This window comes from Nasonia vitripennis, chromosome 2 (assembly GCF_009193385.2).
Source record: "Nasonia vitripennis strain AsymCx chromosome 2, Nvit_psr_1.1, whole genome shotgun sequence".
NCBI classification, from domain to species: domain Eukaryota; kingdom Metazoa; phylum Arthropoda; class Insecta; order Hymenoptera; family Pteromalidae; genus Nasonia; species Nasonia vitripennis.
The window spans coordinates 27973179-27989237 of NC_045758.1; the positions used below are offsets into that span (position 1 = coordinate 27973179).

The 16059-nt window shown below is 47.7% G+C and overlaps 1 protein-coding gene across 1 annotated transcript in view; it reads left to right on the plus strand.

The window, feature by feature from the left end:
* Positions 1 to 16059, plus strand: part of LOC100679356 — a 218697-nt gene that overhangs the window by 32720 nt on the left and 169918 nt on the right. Inside the window, exon 2 of the mRNA XM_003425814.5 lies at positions 1272 to 1653. Within this exon, the coding sequence (XP_003425862.1) occupies positions 1272 to 1653 (382 nt within the window). The remainder of the gene's footprint in view (positions 1 to 1271; positions 1654 to 16059) is intronic.

Sequence of the window (16059 nt, forward strand, 5' to 3'; positions counted from 1 at the left end):
CGTCCAGACGTCGCTGATGGAATCCAGATTGGCAATATATACACAAACGTGCGCAGACGTCAAAGCCGCGCGCGACGGTACACGGAGAGATAGACACCAGCGCACATACGCGTATAGCAGTCGAGACACAGCACATAGTCTGCCGCGCGAGAGTAATTGAACGTGACGAAGTAATCAATCGCGACGAGTCGGCAGACGCGCCGTCGTCGTCTTCTTTGTATCTATAGGGAGGCATAAGCGCGCGTGATTTCGCGCGCAGGATATAATACGCGCTTCCTGGAAGACGTCGAGCGAGAATTCTGGTAATGGATCGATCCGTTAGTATATTCGCTGTTTACGATAGCTAGCGATTCTGAACATTTTTTAATACTTCATTACGTGGGCCGGCGCTGCGGTTAAAAAGCAATCGCCGGTGAGCAAACGCAGCTTTTAAAATCCTTGTTAAAATTCATGGCTGTATAATTATAGAGTATATAAACAGCTTTTTACGTTACGAATACAAGCCTGCAGTGTATATGCAACGACGCACACATGGTGCAGTATTCGGTAGCAAAATTTCACTCACGAGATCGACCACAGCCAGCAGCTCGTACGCACTGCACAGCAGGCGCAAACAGGAGTATAATAAATTTAAGCCCGCGACCGATCGACGCAGCAGCGTATATCCCGCGAGGCAATTACCCGCGGCCAATGAAGGCCAATTTTTTGGACGCCGGTGCACCACAAAGCGCTGTACTCTATCTGCTATCGCTAAAATTAATCGCGACGAGCCTGTATACACGAGGATCCGCGATCTATACAGAAAGAGAGGGAACAATTTCCCGAGCGTGTCCGGGTCGTTCTCTTTTTTTGCGATGCCCCGACACCTTCGCTTCCTTTTTCATTTTGTCGCCGTAGATCAAAGGCTCGCTGCTCCTCCGGCAATCAAGGAAGGGGGCAACAAAGCAAAACAGACAGCGCGACGAGCCATGACAATTCGTCGTCCTTTATCTTCTTATTTCTCTCTCTCTCTCTCTCTCTCTCTCTCTCTCTCCGATGTCTCGCGATTCTGCCCCCTCCCAAGCGCTTATTTGATTTATGGACTGATACGCGCCGGCGAACGAGAAAAAGGCGATGCGCGGGTGCTTTCAAGGAAATTGAAAACTGCGAGCGGCGAGAGATGGCCGGAGAGGCTTTGTCTCTCTCTTCCTCGATTTTTCGCGAGCGAAAACACACTTATAAATCTCCAAAAAAACGAACCGAAGCTCAATCTCTCCTTTTAAATGTTACAGCGGCGGTGAGACGGTAGACGATTTGCCGGGCCTGCCGATCGGCGACTACATCGAGGAGCCCGAGCAGAAGCACCAGCCGCACCTGCACCACCAGCCGACGCAGCTGCACCACCAGCCGACAGCCAGGAGTCAGTCGAGCAGCAGCAGCTCGTCCTCAAAGCAGAAGGGCAGCCGATCGTCCGGTAGCCAACAGGGCAACGTAGGCCTCAGCAACGGCACCTCGACCAGTCGAGGCTCGGCCCGCTACCCCATGGAGCAGGAGAAGAGGATGCGGCGAGAGATCGCCAACAGCAACGAGCGCAGGCGCATGCAGAGCATCAACGCCGGCTTCCAGTCGCTCAGGACCCTACTACCCCATCACGAAGGCGAGAAATTATCTAAGGTCAGTGGCTGAAAATTAGCTTTTGTAAAACGGTTTTGTAAAAAACAGTGATCGATTCGCTCGTCGCTGCCTTTTGTTCGCGATAGCTCTCTCTCCTCTGTCTGTCCACACAAAATAATCCAAACGAAAGGACTAGCGCAAGCTCCGCGTAAAAGCACACGCCGCTGCAGCTCTTCTGTTTCTCTCTCTCTCTCTCTCTCTCTCTCTCTCTCTCTCGGATTATCGAAACAAAGTGACGCGCGGCGGCGAGTTTACAAAAGGTTTGCCGCAGCCGCGGTGCGCTGCTCGAGAGACCCCGAGTGGAGAAAAAGAGGAGAGAGAGAGAGAGAGAGAGAGAGAGAGAGAGCGCTAAAGTGGCCGTGCAAAAAAGCTCCGCGGAGCAGAGAGAGAAATGTGCAAAAAGCTCTCTCGTGCGTTTCGCTCACCTGAAAAGTTTCGAGTGCGCACATCATCATCATCATGCTCATCATGTACTGCACTTCATCCATCATCCCTCACTCAAGTCGCGCATTGTTTTGTTTTTCTTTTTTACTCCCTCCGAAAAATATCTGTCCGTGTTGGAAGTGGAGTCGTCGTGTGCTTGATTCCGCAGCATCGAGCTTGAGTCATTCTTACACTGTCATCGCCGACGTCAAAGAGAGAGAGAGAGAGAGAGAGAAAGAGACTATTACACGAGCAAAAGGCAGGCGGAAGCGAAGATCGGCTGCATATCGAGATTCGATTACACTGGCCAAAAACGGCCGCCTGCACCGGGTGCTCGATGACGCAAGTGATGATGTCGGAGTTTGCCGATGTCGACGCTCGTGCGGTGCTTGGCGTTTTATTCTTCTTACGCGTGTTCGGCTTAATTATACATGGAATTTTCTTCGAAGCGCCCGGAGGTCGAGGTGCGTACTATAAAGACACTTTTCATGCACCGAAACCTCCAGCGCGAAAGTTAACTACTGCTCGCAGGATATACACGCTTAACCGGTTATCCGATGCATATGACACTGGTTACCGACGAAGTGTATTATACTGCACTTATACACGTATAAACAAATCTGAGCGAGCGAGGCCCTGTACTGTGTCGTACATGCACAATAAAATCACAGCTGGGCCATGTCATGTTCTCATACACGTGCGTACAAAAAACGACTTTTCATGCACTGAAAATATGTACGATATAAATAAGTACAACCTTACTCCCCTGTAGACAATATGATATCTATACATTGCAGTTTACGTTTATAGGTCATGAACTCGGCCGTATTAATAGACGGTACATACAGTTCCATCGTAAGTGTACGTATAATGAAAAAAAAAACTCTATACCATTCTCTCTCATGTATTTAAGCGAACCTTTCATTATCGCGTTTTCTCGCTGCTGCAACCTGTAATCATCCCCACCGGTCTTTATACAGCTCTCTACGCATCCAGGTTACAAGTCGCGCCCGCGCCCGTTTCTATCAATAGTAAAACTTTGTTTGGAATTGCGCAGCTTTTTATAGCCCGCGCCAAAGTTCGTCGACACGTGAAAAAAGGCGCGTGTGATCGATTATATCGACGCTCGTTTTCCGCTGTGTATAATATACGCACTCATTGTTCGCGCGGCGGGACTATGATCGAATGACCGCGCGAAAAGCGGCGCGACGAGTCCGTCTGGATTCTCTTTGTGACATTCGTTGGTTTTTTTCTCTTCGTAGGCACGATTCAAAGCACGAGAAACCCACAATGACAGCGAGGTTCGTAGGGACGCGCGCACGTGTAATAAAGCATCGGGGCGTTTGGGAAAAATTTTCGATTTTTTTTTTTTTTTTGAGTTTATGTTGGGCCTTTGTGCGCAAGGGCTGTTTCGATGTATCTTGACGTGTTATCTTTCTCGAGGTTCTTTGTACACAAAGTTTTTCTTAAAGTTTTTCTCAGTCGAAACGTGGTTCTAAAAAGGTTGATAAATCTCAGTGACTGATCGCGAAACTCTCCATAATTAAATCAAGAAAAGCTCGCCGCAACTAAATTAAAATGTAGAGACAAAGATACAAGCGGCATTGGCGTCCCCTTTTCGGACGACTCTCGCACGCTATAGATTCATCGTCGCTTGTAAAAAACGATAGAGAAAAGAGTACCTGGAGTATAGGGGGCGTGTGTATACAGCTCGTCGGCGGCGGTGCCGGCTTGATTAATATTTACAGCGTATAGATATGCCGCGCGGATAGGCGACATGCGAAGCTTTCTTGTGTAATTCGGCTCAATTTCTCTCTTAAACAAGACAAATCCATTTTACAGCGTCGTGCTTTGCGGATAAGATTGAGCGCGGCCGCGCGAGTTTTGCAGGATTTATTGGGAGTTCCGAGAGCGATTATTTTTATCCGCCTCGTAGTTCAGAACTGTAGCTGTACTTTGTATCGATTGGCTCCTCTGGGGAGAGGGGAGAGACGTTAGGAATATCGCGTGTGAATTGTGTTGGGGCGATACATTTTTTTTACGCGGCTATAAGTTAATGCCGAGTTTGGAAGAATGGCTCTCTGGTTAGATACCGAAAATATCACTCAGTCGCGAAGTTCCCACTTGTGTGTGTATAAGTATACATATAAGCCGACCTTTTCATCGGTCTCCATATAGAGTTGAAGAAAAGCTCGTCCAGCTTCGATAGTCGGTTAAACCGTCGTATAATACAATGTTGCTTATAAGTGCCGTACGTGACAAGTGCGGGGTTACCCTAACGGAATGCTCGTGCTTAAGTCGAGAGACTATAGAAGCTATTATTTTTATGGTCTGTATAGGCGTTCGCTGCAAAGTACGCGTAACTCGGAAAGTATACGGATTGACTTTTGCGTTGAGCAAAATTACGCGTTTCTATAACGGTAGTTGATTGCAAAAAATGTTTGATCGCGATGAGCTAACGCGATTTGCTCTACGAATCTTATCCCTCCGCTATAGCAAGATACACGGTAGCCAAGCGTATATATAAATTCATTTCCTACGCGCAGAGGCAATACAAAGCGTCTCGCGAATAAGAAAATCCCTTTTTTTCTCTTCTCTCTCTCTCTCTCTCTCTCTCTCTCTCTCTCTCCGGCTCCTTCCAGAGATTATAAAGAGAGAAAGAGTAGGAGACGACTGCAGAGCAGCAGCAGCAGCTCTTGAGATGTCGGTTCGCCGGAGATAACGCTCTCTCTCTTTCTCGCGAGAGAGAGAGAGAGCAGTGGAGTGTCTGAAAGTTTTATTTGGATCGGGCGCGAGTGTATGTGTACTATTGTTTTTATTTGCGCGCCAGCTTCGTGACATTTATAATGTATGTACGGGGGGAGAGTCCGTGAGCTTTTAAAAATTATTTTCTGCGCCCAGCATCCTTCGCTCGGGAAAAACGCGCGTATAACGGCCGAGTGCTGACTGGAAGAAGAAAGGGCTTTTTCGATGACGGACATTTCGAGCGCTGATCCTTCGGTAATCCCTCTTTCGAATCTGATCATTTAAAAGCTTCCGAAAAACTCGATAAATTACGATAAACTCGACAGTCGCCGACAGTCGAAATTACACAGCTCTCGCTCGCCGCCGCCGCAAATATACGCACGCGCGTCTTATATTTTCGCGACGTCCAGTCGAAAGAGGTTGCCGTTTCCTGTCCACGTGTGTACGTGCGTGTGCTGCCTTTATGCGAGAGAGGATACGCCTCTCTCTATATATATTCGCGCAAATTCGCACTGGACTAGCGCACGTATACCGCGTGGGCAGCGCACGCACACGACCGGCGCGTCACGTGATTACTATACGCCGCGCCGACTATATAGTGTGGAAAACCAGCCAGTCTGCATGTATATACGTATACACTACGCGCTCGGTCATTCATGACTCCGAAGAGGAGGTGTGCAGGAGAGCTGGAAAACCGGACGTCGAGTCGGCGCGTAGGAGGTGGAGCGAGCTTTAGTTACGACGACGCGCGAGTGCATTGTTCGATCGGCCGCCGCGTGTGCTTTTGACTCTTGTACACATGTCTGGCTGAAATATTAACTCTCCCGCTAATTGCGCCGCGATTTAGAAGCTCGTAAAAAATATTAATTAGTCGCTGCTCGCGGAGGGGTGATTAATTCGCTGCGCTTGTGATAATGAGAGACGCGCGAGCATCTCCGTTCTCTCTCTTGGGCGTAAAAAGCGCTATACATCTACGTATACTGTATGTGCGAGCGCGTCGTGTGCGCGAAACCAAAATTAGAATGTGAAAGTGGGTAGTCTTCGGGTAGTCGCTTAGTCACTCGCTCCCAATCGCAAGGCCTTTTTTGTCCATCTAACGCCGTGTGTCCGGCCGGACGCATTGGCTGTATGATATTCTTTATTTTCAACCGCGGCTTTCGATTCGGTGGTTTTCAGTAAGTTTGCTCGCCAAGTTTCGCGTTTCGACGCGCGCGGTAAGTGTCGGATGAATTAATGATGACAGTTTTAAAGTAACTCACAGGGTAGCTATATGTATACTATAACTGTAATGTGTATTTATAATTTAAAGAAGCAATCGCCGAGTGAAAACTTAATTGCATTGCTAAGTGGTGCATCCGATGGAGGCTTTTGGATCGCCTTATTCCCATACGCGGCAATTTACTTATATCATGTTTGCGGAACTTTTTCTGGAAGTCGAGTTTTTTACACGCGGACGTAGATAGAGAGACGCGCGAGGGCAACGACGAAATCAGCTGTGTTATATATAGCCCGAGGCCAGTTACGCGCTCGAGGCTTCTGGTTTTCTTTTTTTCTCTCCGCGCACGTTTCGCGCGCGATTTACTATACCCATAATGCCATATAGGCTTGTATATACCGGGAGAGATATGGCTCATTTGTCAAACGGACGAAATCATCAATCGCCGCAGCTAAGAGAGAGAATTATTCTTTCACGACTGTACGACGTCCTATCGTATAAATACACTCGGAGAGAATGAGAACCGTTGCTTACACACACTATTTTAGAAAGTATATTATACACACGCCGACCTTTTTTTCTCTCGAGGGCGATTCTGGGTCGGCGATTTTTCGGTTTTTTTTCTGCCCCTCGATGATCGATTAGTATACACTCATATATGGTGATCGATCATTGTTCGTTTCGCACTAATCGTACGCAGAGATCAATCGTCCTCTCGTCGCTCGATTTCGCAAAAAACCGCAGTTAACCAACGATAACAGCACTCGCCTGTAATCGTTCAGCCAAATTAGAGCGTATCCACACAAACTCGGCGCAAATTGATACGCCAACGCGACGATATCCCCTCAAGACACGCTGAAATTCGTCCACGGCTCTCGCTTTTTAATTAAAAAAGAGCTTCGCTCCCCGCGCGAGCGTGTAATAAAATGCAAATATAAAAGGCGCGACCGTGAACGAATGAGAGAGAAAGAAAAAGACCGGAAGTGAGAAAAGAAGAAGTCGGGGGACTCCCTCGCGACGACGACGACGCTCCGTTAATTTCAATCTGAAATTCTGATTCGCGCGCGTGCGAAAGCAACAAAAGCGTTGCCGAGACGCATTGTCGGGCCTCGATCCAAAGCCTCGATCGCGCGAATCGTTCGATTTGTTTACGTCGTTGCTCGGTGTGTGTAAACACACGGGGGTTTATCGAGGTCTTCTGAAAAGTGTAAACACTGAGAGTGCGGGGGAGGAGAAGGCGAACAACGAGCTACTGCGCGTTCATGAAATGGAAGAGAGAGAGGGACACTAGGTGAAAGGAGAAAAAGAAGAAGAAATTGAAAAGAAAGGCCTCTACGAGCCTTTCGTAACGCAATATTTCGCGAACCAGTTGAGCCACATGCCTCGGTTCCCACGCATTTCTCTCTTCCGAAATAAAACTCTCTTCTTTTCTTCTTCTTCTTCTCCTTCTTCTGCTCCTTCTTCTTCGTCTGCATCAGCGTCGACGACTGTCCCACTTCCGAATGTGTAACCTCCTTGTCTCGCGCTTTTCGATTCGCCCTTTCCGAGAGATATTCCAACTTAAACACGCTTTATGATGAAGTTTCCGTTGAATAATTCAAAATTTTCCGCTCTTTTCACGCGGAATGTAATTTCCACGGCTACTTGCAACACGCCATAATAAAAAGGCGCGTTTCAAAATCATCGCGTAATATACACACGTTATAAAATAAAAAAAGAAGGAAAATCTCCATAATAACTCGGCATCGTAAACGTCATGTAAAACCGCGATTTTTCCCAACGACGTCAGGCTTCCTCGTATACTCACGCATTCTCGCTTCTTTGTCCCGCGCGCTGGACCTTCGACAGATATAATACACCCGGTGGTCCCTTCTCTTTTTTCGGCCGCGGACAGAAGGCCACACGCCAGGCTTCTCCCTCTCCGCACGGTATACACTCGCACGCACGGCTTCCACTAAAAGTGGCTTTCGCGATACGTGTCCCTCTCTCTCTCTCTCTCTCTCTCTCTTCTCCGAGAAGTGTATCGAGTGCTGTTTTCGGGTACGTCGGTAATTAGTCACTCGCGCTGCCTTCATAAAAATTCCCGCCCGTGTGTATGTGTGTAAGTAACGTATAATACGCGAAGAGCGAAAGGTTAAACCCAGGAGCTATATTTCGTGCGCTGCGGCACGTTATATCAGAGAGCGCGGCGGGTTTCGGAAAAAAGGCGTAAACGCTCGCGCTTGGTGGACCCCCTCGTATAATCGCCGTAAAAACACTATACGGCAGAGCGAGGAACAAAGGAGGTGTCGGGCTCGTAAACTAGACTCACAGCGATTAGAAACTTTATCGCCGGATATGCCGCCCGCACGAGGATTTCGGCGCTGCTTTTTCTAGGTCAAGTGTAGTGTTACACGTGTTCTCGGCTCTCTTTTGTGCATCGCGTGTTATACGCGTAAAATGACGAATTTCATTTTGCAAATTTTATGCAAAATAATCGATCCGATCGAAAGAAAAAAAAAATCCTCCCCGCGACCGTTACGATTCGTTATGCGCCGAGATCTTGACATTGAAGCGACGCACGGCGGCTTTTATATATATATATATATATATATATATATATATATATATAGAGAGAGAGAGAGAGAGAGAGAGAGAGAGAGAGAGAGAGAGAGAGAGAGAGAGAGAGAGAGAGAGAGAGAGAGAGAGGGGGATCACTCGATTTACACAGAGGAGGAGGACGACGACGTAGTAGTCCCGTTCACCGCAGAAATCCGGTCGTAGAGAAACCAGACGCATAAATGTGCATTTTGTTGCTGGCCGCAAGCCACGGCCGCCGCCGCCGCCGCCGTTTCGGTTTTAAGCCTCGTCTCGCACGCAATGAAAACCGAGGAGCGGAGGAAAAGAGGGGCAGTTAGAATTACGCGGATTTGAGGGAGAGAGAATGGATATGAAGTGAACAAAGCGGATACTGAGGGAGGGTTGAATAATATGACGAGTGTGTAAACAAAGATTCGATGATCGATCGATGTCGCCGTTGAAAAATGCATTTTTTATACATAACACGCCAATGTATACACGCTTCTGTAACAAAAGTCGGAAATTCCGAAAAAGAAAGCGACGACCGAATAATGAAGATCGATGCCGCCGCCGCTGCAGACGTCTCGACCCATTTCCATTTACCAGTCCGCACACTCCGAACGCAAAAATGCACGCGCGAGCGCTGCATGTGTGCACGTGCGTGTATAGAGCGTCGTCTGGCCCTTTTCACTGCGCGCGCTTCACGTGGGACACAAAGAAGCTCGAGACTTATTTTTTCGACTCGTCGCGTGATCGAGGCTGCAACGCTGATTATGATTGGGTTTTATGTCGCGCGGCTTTTATCGCTGCTTTGTCCTTTCCCTGATTACACGTTACGCAGGAGACACACGTATTTCAAAGCTCTCGCGACGCGGCTGATGAAATTGATACGCACAGAGGATTTCTCGAAAAGCGATCGTAAAAATCAATAAAAACGATAATCGTCCGCGCCGATCGATTAGCCTGTAATTTACTGCCGTCAATCATCGCGGCCATAAATCCCGCGACGATGTATTGTAACAAACCTAGGAGCTAGATGAGTGAAAAAAAAGAAGCAGAACACTGCGAATTTTTTTTTCCAGAAGATCAATTATCATCGCTAATGAGCGCTAATGTTTGCCCGCGACTCCTTTTTTCGATTCGGACGTCGACCTTGCGCTAAACGCCGCTTGCGGTGTGTACAGCAGAGTAGATGGAGAAAAAAAGGAAGGTCCCGAGCGATTAGGTGTCGTAAAGATAGCTGTCGACGAACGATGACATAACGTACTCGAGTGAGAAGGAAGCTTCGTGTGCTGCTACTGCTGCAGTTGTGTTCGGGAGTTTCAGGGTTAAGAGGAAGTGGCGAGTTGTCGAGTGCAGTTTTTAGATTTTATCGGCCGTTGATTGCTGCTTTACGGGCTGGTCTATGTAGTCGGCTTGCTTTTGGGAATAGAAGTGCGATGTTATTTGCATGGATTTTCGCTTACGCGTCAAAGCAAATATTCTATCGAAACGTCGAAAGCGGTATTTCTCCTTTAAAGGAAGCATATTTTATGCTTTTTTCAAAAATTCACCTAGAAGCAGCCTGTTCACGGATTCACGTCAAACTGGCAAAAAATGAGGCAAAAAATCGTCTCTCTCGACACTATGTATTCCGGCGAAACACAAACTACGGAATAGGTAACGAACCGCACGTGCCTCGAAAATCCGCGCGCAACTCTCTCTCTCTCTCTCTCTCTCTCTCTCTCTCTGCCAGCAGCGACTCCGTATACTCTATACTCCGTGTTTCAAAGAAACAATATCTCTGGATGCTATATTCTCGCAGTTTACGCAGGTCGCGCACGTACGCCGATATTTCCGTGTCACGGCTACGGAGACGACAAGAATTTCTTCGAGCCTAATCAATATTTGTCCCTGTGTGGCTTGTCTATGAAATAGAATCTTTGCTATACTGCAGCCAAATACATACTTCTCTCTTGCCACAGGTGCGTAAATATCCCTATCCCTATATAAAAAAGTCATGACCGGATGAAGTGAAGCCAAGAATGCGTCAATATGATTAGCTCATGTAGTGCGCATGCGTCAAAAGTATTGTTAGAATATTTTGATTTGTTTTTGATTTCTAAAATTGATTCTAATATTAAAAATGTAATATAATACTATAATACATATCAAATTATAATTTGTATATTTATAATATTCTAGAGACATTCTACTATCGAGACATAACCTTAAAATTTTAAAAGGAAGTTGGCGACGAATCCGCGGCAACTTTGAAATTTATATGAGCGCGAAATGAATCATATATTGTAAAGTTTGATATATTTCCGTGATAGAAAACAAATATTAAAAATATCAATCAAGTATTTATATTCCATTTAATAAGTTAATGAAATTATAGTCTACTACAGTGCGCGCAGCGCACTGCGCCAAGTCTAGTATTATTAAAAGTATGCTTGAAAGGTCCTTTGGTTAAACCGTCTAGCTGATACTATTACGACAGAGCTTTCCTCTCTCTCTCTCTCTCTCTCTCTCTCTCTCTCTCTCTCTCTCTCAGCAAACTGGTAAAATTTACAGAGTCAGCGCGGCGCCGCGATATCTTCTCCTTTTTTTCGCGCAACGGCTGCGAAAAGTCAGTGTAATTCGAGTCCTTAACGCTCGGCACGTCTCGAGATGGCCTTCGAAGGGTTTGTCTCCTCTCGCGAGGATTAGGAAAAGATGCAACGCGCGATACAGGGGGGTGGATATGGAGAGAGGCGGTTCTAAAAGGGATTTAACGAGGGGTCTTTATTTTCTTAAGCGCATCTGTTGTTTGCCGAAAGGGGTTTCTGCAATGCGCGAATTTATCATCGTTATAATATACGGGGAAAAATAATCGAATATTTTGTTATATTAATTATTCAGATTATTAAAACGACGAAACGCAGCGGGCGTTCAAAAAGGCTCAGACGTATACGCGAAAGTTCTTGCGAGAGAGAGAGACGACCGTTGCATAATGAAGAAAGCACGAGCGCGCCCGCCAACCGCGAAACACGAGAAGCTCATTGTTCTCGGCTGATCGAAGGGATTTGTTCCTTCAGCTTTGTTTCGCGACGCCCCGGGGAGAGAGCGAGAGGTGTCGACGCCGGGAATTAGCCGTCGCGCTGAGGTTTTCGCTTATACATTCAGATGCTGTGCATAAAATTACGGCCCAACGTATGAGTAAGTCGGTATATCTCAAGCGAGTGTGTCGATTCGTAAAAGCGACTCCAGCTTGGGCAAAGGCATATAAAACTCGAATATCCCGCGAGTACAGCCGATGTGCGAAAATAATACCGACAGACACGTGTGCGGGTATACAGGGTATACAGGTATCCGTCTTCATTTCGCGACTGACGTCGACTGTACGTGGTGCAGGAAAACTCGATTTTCGCGAAATACTCTCCCGTTTCGCATCTGCCGTCGTCGTCATCGATTGGCGCGCGAGCGACGACAGCTGTTTTTTCCCATATTCCCGCCTCGCCAGCTGTTATATTCTCCCTCTGTTTCTCCCTACCGCGTGTATTATATAGTATAGTCTCAGACGCGTTTTTATAGTAGGGGTATATGCATCTAGTTCGCATTTAAATCGAGCGAATCTTTTTCCGAGAGGAAAATGCAAATGGATATCTCGAGAGCTGGACGCGTCTTCGCATTTGGGTCAGTTTTATTATTGCGACGTTGCGCGGCTTCTTTTGAATTGGTGATGATTTTCCTCTAGAGTCGCTGAGCTATAACGTGACGTCTGTCTGGAAAGCAAATTAGACCGACTACATTTGTTCCAATAAATAAAGAGCTGCGTTCGCAACGTAATAATTTCTTTCGCTCATTCCTCCTCCCACGACTTTCGCCGCTCGCTCCCTTCCCGAAATCATCGCCATGGCTTCTCGCGCGCGCCGTCCCTTTGTTTCGTGCCCCTCTCCTTCTCGCCCTTCCCCGCGTATACGCACACTCGCGCGATTTCGTTGTTCCTTCGCCGACTGGCTGGCTCTCTTCCGCTTATTTTTTTTTGTTCCATTCTGCAGACCGCGAGGAGCAGCCCTTCCTCCTCCTCTTTCTCCTTTAATCGTAGCTCCTTCTTAATTACGATTGATTAAACTCGTTTCCTCAATTTTTGTACACCATATAATGCGATAATAACACAACAGCATCAACGTGGGGGCGAAGAAAACGTTACATTCAAAGCTCCCCAAGCTCCGTGTACACCGCGCGCGTATAAACTCGAAACAACAAACTCGGCGAAGCGTCGAAAAGGAGGCTCTCTCTTTCTCTCTCTCTCTCTCTCTCTCTCTCTCTCTCTCTCTCTCTCTCTCTCTCTCTCTCTCTCTCTCGTAATACACGGCTTCGTAAGATCTCGACTTTGCAGCTCTTCCGCCAAAATTTCGCCGTCGTCCTTCGCCTCCTCTCTCGCACGTAACACACACAGTGCAGAGCAGAAGGAGAGAAGAGAGCCGCGGGAGACCGACAAAGCCTCCGGCTCTACGTCGCACCTCATACCTGCAGCGCTCGCGCGCGCTGAGCCATAGTCTTAGAGGCTCCGAGAGCCTCCTCCTATTCGCAGGTATACGAGCGTGGCCGCAGCCGTTTTCGCACGGCGGTGCCAATTTTGCAAACGCCTCAGGAATTCCAGGGACGCATTGTACGCCGCAGGCTGTAAACTCGTCTCTTTTTCTCGCTCTCTCGCTAGCTAGCTCTCTCCTGAGGGGATCTCGCGCACAGCTGTTCGCGTGTGTCTGTGCAACGTTGCTTGACGGGCAGAGAGAGATTTCTGAGAGGAAAGGTGTATGCAAAGTTGGGGATATTTTTGCGCGGCTTCGATCACGTGACGTTCGCGTGAGAGGGTTTATTTTGTGCGTATAGAGGGAAAGGTCAGTTTGTGTATTCATCTATCTGGAGCTACAATTTCCGTAAATAATATAGTAGTATACCTCCAGCGTAAATCTGCATCCCGCGAACCCTCCGAGCGCAGAGAACGTCCAGCCAAAAAAAAGTGAAACTCGCGCAGCTCGGAAAATAGTTTCCGCTCCTTCTCTCAAAGCGCGCTTGCGACGCATACACACGCAAGAAAAGAAGCTCACACACACACACGCACACACAGTGAGACGCAGAGAGAGAGAGAGAGAGAGAGAGAGAGAGAGAGAGAGAGAGAGAGAGAGAGAGAGAGAGAGAGAGAGAGAGAGAGAGAGATGGGAAAAGCAGTCGTAAAAGGCCTCGCGGCGCGTCCATCATCGTCAAAACGCTTTATTTCCGTTCAGCGAATGAGACTTCGCGCATCGTGTGTGCGTATGGTATACTGTCCACCGATATGCGTCGCTCGCGCAGCTTTGTTCTCTCTTCGGCTTTTGCCGGTTTTCTCTCGTCTAGTTCGCGGAGAGCCACCGCGACTGTCTTTGGCTTTGATAATTTATGCACGGACCGTAAATCGATGCTACGGCAAATGCCTTTGGCCAAGTTGCGCAAAAGAGAGGATTACGAGGGGAGAGAGAGGGAGGAGGGACCTAGAGACGATTGAGAATGGACTTTATGGCCCTGTTCTAGGCTGACAGGCTGATTGTGGAGATTTTTTTCTACAGTGCGGTCTCTGCGGGTGAGTTGCCGAGAGATGGACTTTTTGCCGGGCTTTAGTGCGGGGCTGTTATTAGCTTGACTTACGCGCGCGTTTGGATTTTTGTCTCGGCTTCCAGATTCGCTTGAAAAATATTGTGCAGGATGTTTGTGCCTCTTCGGCTTGTAATCTTACATTTTTCGAAAAATTGAATCGCGTTTAATGAGACGTCAAACGTGTATGCTGCCAACCGTGTCAAACGGCACAGACTGTGCACATCCGTACACGCGCTTCGAAAAACGCTCTTTCTCTCGCGCATTCTCCGCCGACATTTACATCCCTCCGCGTGAGCGAGAGTGCGAATTTTCATAAAATCCGCTCGTTCGAATGGAAATACATAACCATACAGTGCTAATTTCGTTCTCCTCGCGGCGGCACACACTGTTCAACGGACACACGTCGATTCTCCATACTCGTAAACTCTCGCGCGCGAAATCGACACTTGTCGAAAGCATTACGTATACACACACTCACAGAACATGGGAAGTAGCTGGCGGGCTTTGTCGAAGGTCCGAGGTATATACACGTTTGTCTCGCGATTTACAATGTTGCCGGGGATGTGTGTTGCATACGCGCTCTCGACACTTTTAACGATCTCGTTTGCGTCAGACCAGAGGGCTGATACTTCGTGAATGGTAATAATGCGCCGTGTGTGTGAGAGAGGAGGGATTGAAAGGTACGCTTGTTTTAATGCGCAATAACGTACGATCTAGCCTATTTTAGAAACTTTCAAGTTAAAAAATTCATCACCGGACGACCGCGGCTCGCTAATCACCTCGGAATTCCGTTTCACTTGCATCTCTCGCGGCCTTTACCTACGCGCACATCCTCTCTCTGTATGAAGGTACACATGCACAAACACACGTGCGCTTCACGAGTGGAAGTGTCCGCGCGACGACAACGACCCTTTTTTTTCACGGACGGCCGGAACTTTTGCATAATGAAAGAGGCAACGAGCGGACGGAGGTGTGAAAAAGATGTCGAGTGTGCACAGTCCTATAGCTGTGTCGTTTGTATACAACAGGCGGCTTTAATCGATCTATGGAAGACCGCGTGTGCGTGTACTTTACTTTTTCTGCTGGAACAATGAATGGACTGCCGCGTTACGTTGCTTCTGCGCGTTATATTCATTTTTCAAGTGTCAGCTTGCGGTTCTCCGTTTCTCTCTCTTTCTCGGCGCGTAATGGATTTCCCATAATGTGTGAAAACTCGTGTGTGGTGCTTTGATGATTTTTTTTCAAGTCGTTGTTTCGTTGTCACTGACAAATGATTTAGAAGCCGGTAATAACAATGACACATTGTACACCAACACTTCCTCTGTTAGTTACACTTATAGGAAGCTGTCCGTAACTTCTCGGATTCTGGAATTTCTGCGCGTTTCAACACTTTTTTCCTTCGCTATATCCTCCCAACTACAAATGACACGAGTAAGCTCCATCATCATCACACACCGTGCCCTGTCTCATCGACTCATCAGCCGTGCGCCGTATAGCTCGTGTTTGCACAGAGAGCGCCTTGCATTCGTATATATAACGTCGTATAATGACGCGCAGGGGCCATTGTGTCTGCACGCGCTGCACCTGCTCATTCGCGAGGCCTACTTCGCGGACTGTATAACATACTTCACGCGCCGGCAGCAGACGGAGAATTTATGCGCGTGGGTATATATGTGCAACGCTTAGTTTTCGGAGGGTGTTACCGCCGGCGCTCGTTAGGGTAGTTTTTTACACGCGGGATTTTTAAGGTCCGATGGGCTTTTTGAGAGCTTGAGAGAGGGGAGATCGTCGCGAGAGATTACGTCTCGGGGAGGGAGTCTTAATGAGCTTTCTTAGTTGTTCGGGATTGCAATTATTTTTTCCGA